The sequence below is a fragment of the Sinocyclocheilus grahami genome, unplaced genomic scaffold (genome assembly GCF_001515645.1).
Source record: "Sinocyclocheilus grahami isolate Dianchi unplaced genomic scaffold, SAMN03320097.WGS_v1.1 scaffold120.1, whole genome shotgun sequence".
Classification (NCBI taxonomy): domain Eukaryota; kingdom Metazoa; phylum Chordata; class Actinopteri; order Cypriniformes; family Cyprinidae; genus Sinocyclocheilus; species Sinocyclocheilus grahami.
In genome coordinates, this window is record NW_015505299.1 from 224,629 (window position 1) to 233,822 (window position 9,194).

At 37.2% G+C, this 9,194-nt stretch overlaps 1 protein-coding gene across 1 annotated transcript in view; it reads right to left on the reverse strand.

Annotated features, from left to right (window-relative positions):
• Positions 1-9,194, reverse strand: part of LOC107589775 (nucleolar protein 10-like) — a 23,616-nt gene that overhangs the window by 1,459 nt on the left and 12,963 nt on the right. The window contains exons 5-12 of the mRNA XM_016278305.1: positions 7,083-7,219; positions 5,879-5,944; positions 5,197-5,257; positions 4,788-4,873; positions 2,670-2,748; positions 2,411-2,560; positions 2,248-2,314; positions 317-369 (exon numbers count right to left, since the gene is read on the reverse strand). Of these exons, the coding sequence (XP_016133791.1) occupies positions 317-369; positions 2,248-2,314; positions 2,411-2,560; positions 2,670-2,748; positions 4,788-4,873; positions 5,197-5,257; positions 5,879-5,944; positions 7,083-7,219 (699 nt within the window). The remainder of the gene's footprint in view (positions 1-316; positions 370-2,247; positions 2,315-2,410; positions 2,561-2,669; positions 2,749-4,787; positions 4,874-5,196; positions 5,258-5,878; positions 5,945-7,082; positions 7,220-9,194) is intronic.

Below are 9,194 nucleotides of genomic sequence, written 5' to 3' on the forward strand. Positions count from 1 at the left end.
CACACACACACACAGAGTAAACACACACACACACACAAACACTCTCTTATTGCCAAACACACAGAGTAATATCATGTGCAGGTCTGGATCAGAACGTAGTTTCTCAGAAATATTTCAGCCGCCCTTAACTACCATTGCCCTGTTAAATATAAACACTGTAAAAGCACCGGGAGGTCTTGCTTTTACTTAGAAAGACAGGAAAAGGTGTAGTTGGTGGAACAAGGCGTAACAGATGAGCCATGACTAATCAAGAAACGAGGAACAAAATGCCCTCAAAGCATCGGCTGATTTTTGCAGCATACCATCTGGTACTTACAGGGATGTAAAAGGTGTTCATTTTGGGGTCTTCATTGGCAGTGAAGAGCATACCTGTAAATCGGGTCACAGAACAGCAATCAGAAAACAAACACACCACTCATGGGACATAAAACCCCCATATACAGTGAGTCAGCTGATGTGTATAGAGTGAGTCACGCTCTCCCAATGGGTCACATTCGAGCGGTGTAAATATAACGTACTCCTCATAAACAATAAACAGTCTATAACACAGAACTCGGTTTACTACCATTCAAAAGTTTGAGGTTGGCAAGATTTTGGTCTGTTAAGTCTCTCACGTTCACCAAGGCTGCATTTGTTTGATAAAAAACACATTAAAAAAAGTCTCGTCATTTTAATTAAAACAATTCTATTGCATTTTTGTCATTCATTCACACTAACTTGTGTAGTCATTGATTTTATGTGTGTGTCATCTGTTATGTAGTATTTGTTTTTATTGACTGTTTTTGAACAGTTGTTGTTTCTAATAGTGCTATAGAAATACAGTTGACATTGACTTCAAGAGCTGAAAATTGTATAAAATGGTCTGTGAAATATTAAAATAAAAGATTTTGTATAGGTGTTATCGTAGCGTTGTAATAAGTTTAATTGTATAATTAAAATAAATTTTATACATGCATTTTCTATTTTATAAATACTTATTTAGTTATGTTTGACAGAAAATAGCAATAAAAATGAATGATGATTAATAGAATTTGCACTACTATTCAAAAGTTTGGTGCTGGGATGATTTTGTTTTACGTTTATTTGATCAAAAATACAGTAAAATCAGCAATACTGTGGAATTATTACAATTGAAAATAACCTATTGTAATGTATTTTGAAATGCGCAGCTGTATTTTCAGCATCATTACTCCAGTCTTCAGTGTCACATGATCTTCAGAAATCAGTCTAATATGCTGATTTGCTGCTCAAGACACATTTCTGATTATTATCAATGTTGGATTTTTGAAAGGACTCTTTAATTGGATAATGACAGGCTGACTGCACATTATCACTTTGTGTGTCACAATGTGACAAATCAAATCATTTTCTTCAATCCTTTAAAAAAAAAAGGCTATAATATAATAGTTATTTCACCTGCTAACCCTGAGCTTTCTGTGTCATTCACTTCCATTTTAGCTTGTTATGCTGCTTGATTCTGCAGACTGGTATTTCTTATTTTATGTTAATGTATTGTCATAATTATAAACACACAGGTTTGTACTGAAAATAGTTTTACCGTTTTTTTACCTAGAGCTAATAATCGGAAGTCTGGCACATTCACAGAATCTAGCTTACTTTAGAGTTAAAAAAAGGTGGATATTACCTAATAAAATGAATATTATATTAGTCTTTCGTTTTAAAGGGGTTTTTAGTGTTTCGTTTAAGACGTGCTGCCAAACCATGACTAGCAATTTGCTATTGTAAGAGACGGTCACATCCTAAAAAATTAGATGAGATCAATCATTTTGGTCTGCTTTCCAGTAAGAGAAGGATTATCGCTTCTAAATATGCTACAAAGTTTATGTTGGCATCTTTTGAAAAACTTGTTGCCTCTTTCCCAAAAAGACTCATGGCTGTATTCGATCAAAAGGGTGCTTCTACTAAATACTGAGCAAAGGGTCTGAATACTTAGGACCATGTGATATTTCAGTTTTTCTTTTTTAATAAATCTGCAAAAATGTCAACAATTCTGTGTTTTTCTGTCAATATGGGGTGCTGTGTGTACATTAATGAGGAAAAAAAATTTACTTAAATTATTTTAGCAAATGGCTGCAATATAACAAAGAGTGAAAAATTTAAGGGGGTCTGAATACTTTCCGTACCCACTGTATGCCACGAAAAGCCAATTTGGATTTCAAGGGGTCAGTTAGAAACGAACTAGTATCTTCTTGTGGTTAAACTTCAGTTCTATTTGCGTGAACTAACCGGAGCCGGGGTAGAGACACACATCATTGATGTTGGCCTGCGGTTCGATGGAGGAAAATACTTTTCCCTGAAATTAAGACATTAAAAAAAAAAAAGTTACACATTTGATGTTTTTCCTTCGAAGGGGTTCATTGCTGGACGTCTGGATCAAAGCCGGTCTTACATTGTCTTTATTCCACATCTTGATGATTTTGGAGTCGGCGGAGAGCACCAGGTCCAGCGGGTTGTGGAAGTGAAGGGATTTGATGGGCAGCCCATAGTAATGATCTTTAACCAGCAGAGTTCGTGAAGAACGAAGATCATAGACGAGAACCTGAGGACACGTCACAAATGAGCACTGCTAGTCGTTCAGCAGAGTAAATGTGAAGAGTTTACTGATTTGAAACTGAGCAATCTCCTCAATGTGAGAAATAAAACTGGACCTGTCCCGTACTGGTGCCCACTGCCATGCCCAGAGAGCCATTAAACTTCAGCGCGCTGACAGACGGCAGACCTTCCACCCTTCAGACAGGAGAAAAGCACCGCAGGATGAGGTTATTACTCACGTTCTTTGACTGATAACAGTATTAGACTGGAGTAATGCTGCTGAAAATTCAGCTTTGGATCACAGGAATAAATTACATTCTAAAAACACTTCTTTTCATTGTTTTATTATTTATTTATTTTTCTTAAAAATAAAAAAAATCTTTAGTAAAACTCAAGTAAAACTTTTACAGAACCTGACCTTTTGATCGCTAGTGTTTTAAGATGCTATATTATATTTGATACGCAATCGCTAGGGCTCTAAATGATCAACATGATCACAAAAACCTGTTTCACACACAATCTACTACATGACTTCTGTTGTCTGATTGATAGTTTAGATTTTATTATTTATATAATTTTTTTTATCTTTTGCGGAGTGTTTATTTGTTCATCTCTCAATTATCATTATATTGCATTGCATTATATGCTTGGATCATCAAACTAAGCATTTCAATCTCATCTTATTAAAACATATTATTGGCGATATAGAGTGACGACTGATATTTATAGCATTTTATGTCAGTATCGTCTGCTGTACTGTTATAAAGATCTCACTGATTTACATTACAAGCATCAGAATTTCATCTGGCTTTTTGTCCAAATAAATATCAACATTTGCATCAAATTTCATATTTTTGCTCAGTTTGGGTCTCTGAATAAAACTGACCTGTCTATTTTTCTTTGATATATTATACTTGTAACGGGGCTGACGAGACGTGAGACGTGTGGATCCATCTGCAGGCTTTATTAAACAGACGTGGTAAACAGGCAGGGTCAAACAATGGCAAACAGGTATGTGGGGGGCAAAACACAAGAATAGTCCCTGGGCTAGCGTAGGTCACCGATCGGCAGACAGAATCACAGGGGCGAGACGAGAGGGAAAAAAACAGGAAAACAGGCAAAGATCAAGAACCGCGAAAACAGGCAAGGCAAAACAAGGAAACCACAGAGACTAGGAATGGGGTACGGGCTAAACAATACTCGGCAGTGAATGGTAGTTTGAGTGAGTGTTAAATAGTGAGTGAGTGATGTGAAACAGCTGTGTGCAATCAGTGAAAACAGCTGTGTGCAATCCGTGCTAAGTGCAATCAGTGCAATGAATGATGGGATATGTAGTCCGGGATGATAAGCAACAGTAGGTGTAGTGCGAGAGTCAATGTAATGGAAAGGGTGACCTCTAATGGTGAATGAACAGAAGTCCATGGACAGGATTCGTGACAATACTATATGAGCCAAAAAGCTGGATGCATCAAATATGATACTCGTATGCAAACTTTTATATATTCTTGGTAACACTTTACAACAAGGTTCATTAGTTAACATTAGTTACCTACTTTAGTTAACATGAACTAAGCATGAACAACACTTCTACAGCATTTATTAATCTTAGCCAATGTTAATTTCAACATTTATTAATGCATTACTAAAATCAAAAGTTGTGCTTGTTAACATTAGTTAATGCACTGTGAAGTAACATGAACAAAGATGAACAAATACTGTAATAAATGTATTGTTCATTGTTTGTTCATGTTAGTTAATACATTATTGCAAAGTCTTACCTATTTTTTTTTTTCTTTTTTATAATTATTGTTTTAAGATTTTGTCTAAAGGGTCAATCAATTGTTCCAGTTTCCAAGTTTTCTGTCCAGGTTTACAGGGTTAATCATAATCCAATGATTGAAATGTTTATGACACCGATATTATAAGCCTGGATATTTATATTTACTTCAATATCTCAGGTCTTCTGAAGCCATATGATAGCTTTGAAGGACAAAAAGTCTGAAACTTAAATTATTCACAGAAAATCTAGTTTAACAGCTGTGGTCACCATTCACTTTCATTGCACAGGGAAAGAGCGGAACATTTCTCATGTATTAATGGCAAAAAGAAAGTCTTATGAATAATAAAACACAAAATGGTGAGTTAAAAAAATGACAGATTATTCATTCTTGGGTGAATGGTGAAATATTTCTTTAAGCCGTATATGAGAATAACAGAGATGCATGTAAACTTACTCAGTCCCGTTAGTGATGCTGCTGAGAGCGCAGTCCAAAACACCCACTCGACTCCGGACACGAGGGTCCCAGCAGTCCACTCTGCCCTTCATTTTTTTCATAACTGATATCTGGTCAAGATTCAACTTAGTGACCTGAGGGCCTTGAGTTTCTCTCAACTGATATAAAACACAAGCTTGTGGAGAAACATGAAAATAAACGACATGGAGCTTGGTGTTAAACCTCAGTTTAGTTCATGTTCATCTTCATCTTTTCACATGCGTCACAAATCATCCTGTGCTCTACAGGTATCTCTGGTAATGAGGTCGTCTAATGCGTTATGACGTATATTAACGCACACACACACACACACACACACACACACACACACACGCGAATACTAACACAAACAGCAGTCCTACACTCCTACCTCTAATGTTCCCGCAGCAAAAAACTGATGAACAGGGTTGATGTCACACACATTGATTTCTCTGTGAAGACATGAGATCTTTACAATTCATACACGACTAAATCTGTGATCAATGCTTGCCTGTCCAACAGTATCATCTAATGAAACGTGCTGTTTTGCATCTCAAACTATTATAAACAGCATTTGCTATTCCTTTCTCATGTTATCTTGTTATATAATTGCGTTAAGCACACGATTGAGACTTCAGCATTTTAATAAAATCAATATACTATTATAGTTTGTTAATTTTCTTGATTTTGTTTTTATATTTTCTGTTGAAATTTTGTTGTATGGCATTTTTATAATTTTTTGTCTTTTATCTATTAGTCTTCGTTTGTTTCAGTTGTTTTAGTAGTTAAACTACATGAAAATGAGAAATGTTCCCTTGACAAGTAGCTGAAATAAAATACATTTATAAATGGGATTAAATTAAACAAATGCTAACCTTTTCATTGAAAGCTATCGAAAGGAAACTCGACGATTAACTGCATCACTGTATACACAAACGTTTCAACCAGCAGGTATATACAGCCACCACTGATGTGGGGTTTCAGTATGGAGAGAGGGAGCAGAAAGACCGGCTTCTATCGCACAAGCACAGCCACAACGGTGAACTAGCGCCCTGTGCTGGTCAGATACTTACGCTGCATCTGTCAGTAAGGAGTGCAGGAACCTGCCTTGTTCAAGATTCAGTCTGAAGACCTCTGAGCTACAGCGGAAACACAACACATGCACTTCACTGAGAAAACAAAGCAGCTCATACAAAGTTAGGAGTTAACGGGGTTTGCACAGCGTATGTGTATATAACCAGCACTATGACAGGCCTAAAATCAAAATGCATCGCAGATGAAAGGTCTATTCACACCAAGACTGAACTGAAAAAGCGCTCCTGGCATTCACTTGCGTCAATGTCAGATGGACAACAGACATTCCAAAGCAAATCAGCCTAACTCACCACGCAACAAAGATTTCAATGCACTAATGTACTGATAACATCATATGTAAGCTTATTACACAGCTACGTAAATGAATGGATATCAAATATTACACAACTGTTCAAAAGTTTGGGGTCGGTAAGATTTTTTTAATGCTGTTTTGCTCACCAAGGCTGCTTTAATTTGATAAAAAATACAGTAAAAACAGTAATCTTGTGAAATATTATTACAATTTTAAATAAACGTGTTCTATGTGAATATATTGTAAACTGTAATTTATTCCTGTGATGCGCAGCTGTATTTTCAGCATCATTACTCGAGTCTTCAGTGTCACATGATCTTCAGAAATCAGTATAATATGCTGATTTGCTGCTCATCAAACATTTCTGATTATTATCTGTGACGAGAGGCGCGGGGCCGAGAGCCGTGGGAACGGAGCGAGGCCGGTGGAGTAATTGATAATGAGCGACACCTGCACCACTCACCGGTCTCAAGTCTCACGGAGGAGCTCCGGAAGGATAAAAGGAGGAGTGACGACAGTGTTGGACGAGAGAGGACCAGGCCTGGAGTTTATTTTGTGTTTTGGTTTTGTTTGTGCGCGACAGTCGTCTGTGAGGGGCTGTCGCGCTGTTTTGAGTTTATTTTATTATTAAAGTTTGTTGAAATGTTCGCCGGTTCCCGCCTCCTTCTTCCCGATCTACAAACGTTGTTACATTGTCATTATTGAAAACAACATTTTTGTGGAAACTGTGATACATTTTAAGCATTCTGCGATGAATAGAAAGTTAGAAAGAACAGCATTTATTTGAAATGACAATAGTAGATGAAAATGATAAAAGCAGTAGGCAGTAAATATTTGCTCTTGGTGTGAATGGACTTCGATAAATCAAGATCTTCGGTGTGGTCTCTTACCTGGCTCCCACAAAGTAGAGATCAGAGGAAGGGTAGTGGTAGGAAAAATCTCGGCCAAACTTCGGGATGCGGGTCTTGTAGTAATGGCCGTGCTGAGAGTGGAATTCCACATAGCGGTCTATATGCAGAAACACTAGCTATAAAAAACAAAGACAAAATCATACAAATCACTTTTTATTTGCTTTTCTAGTCACATCACAGCACACCAAATCTTAAACTAGGGGGTGGGAATCACAGGGTACCTCACGATGCGATACCGATAATATCACCATACAGCAATTCTGCGATAATTGATATAATGCTAGACAATCCTATAATGACGATATCTGTCGAATTATGAAAACAAAATGCCTGTGAAGAGGTGCAGGTTCTCTCTCTTCATTCAAGTCCAAACTGCTGAAAATTCTGCAAAAAATCTGCAAAAATGAAAATTCTGTCATCATTTACTCACTCTAGAGTTGTTTTAAACCTGAATGAGTTTCTTTCTTCTGTTGAACATAAAAAAATATTTTGAAGAATGTGGGTAACCAACAGTGGCTTCCATAGTATTTTTTCCCCTTCTATTAAAGTTAATGGTGAGCAGCAAATGTTTGGTTACCCAAAATATCTTATTTTGCATTCAGCCTGTATTAAAGAAATTATTACAGGTTTGGGACAACATGAGAGCAAGTACATAATGACAGAATTTTAATTTTTGGGTGAGCTATCGGTTTAATGACAAGCAACAGCATGTTCAGTACTTTTAGTCTGCTGTCACTTTAAGAGCTGCACGCATCCGTTTTTCTCTCAACTGTTTACTTTCACTTTAGACATAACCAACTGTGTTTATGTAAACCTTGTGTGCTTTTGACAGTATTAACGCAATCAGACGCGAAAGATAACTTAATCCAGATATTTGGTGCCAGCGTATCGATTCTCGTATCGCACGGAGAAGGACAACCATATATTGCCATATCAATATTTTGTCCCACCCCTATCTCAAACCTCATGAGGACAGGGCCTCTGCCGAGTTTTAAAATCAAAGTTAAGACTTAAAAACTGCACAAATAAAATGAATATAGCTACAGTTTATTGTATAACCAAAAAAGAATGAAAGAAACAAGCCTGCAATACACCTGCACTCTTATTATTACTCCTATCTCATTCAAAAAGATGAGAGGGCTAAAATATGCACTCTTATATCCATCTACAACATATTGCAATATAAACACCATCAAGTAAACAACTCATAAATCATCAAAAGTAGATCATAGGTTTGGCATAAATGCACAGAGTTTGAACTTGAAGCATGCTGGTGTTTACAATTATAAAATTAAATAATTGCCATTTTAAGTTTAATAACCACATTAGGATGTACCACTGTATTCTGTCCCCAAAAAACCTCTTACATGGTATTTAAGACTTTTGTTTTCCATTTAAAAGGGTCATGAACGGCCTTTTTAAATAATTGTATACTGTTCTCTGAGGTCGAATTATAAAGATTTTTACATGAAAACATAAAAAAACAAACAAAAAAAACATCATAATTTAGAATAGGCTCTTTTCTGTCCCTCATCTGAACACTCTGTTTGAATAGGTGTGACGGATTGTAGACTCGGAAGTAAACACCCACTGATATGACTGGCATCGACTTTTAGTTTCAATCTTTCTGAAAATTGTGCCTTGTTTGTAAACGAATCCACAGTGAAATGAAGTGAACAAAGGACCAAGTTCTTACTGACGCGGGCTGGATCTTCATTAAAAATAAAGTTCATCCACTCTTTCCTAATGTTGGGATCAGAAGGAAGGCAATGCAAAGACTTGGCACTGCACAGCATCTTGTTGTCTTCAGAGCATCCTTATAGTTTGATTTCTGTATAGACCTGCGTTTGCTTCTCTCGTTATTTACACTACAGGTGTGAATCGGTGGGCGAGACTAAGGCTAAACAGGCAGTGATGCAGAATCGGTGGGCGGGGCTAAGCAGGCAGTGATGCAGAATCGGTGGGCGGGGCTAAGCAGGCAGTGATGCAGAATCGGTGGGCGGGGCTAAACTAAGCAGGCAGTGATGCAGAATCGGTGGGCGGGGCTAAACTAAGCAGGCAGTGATGCAGAATCGGTGGGCGGGGCTAAAC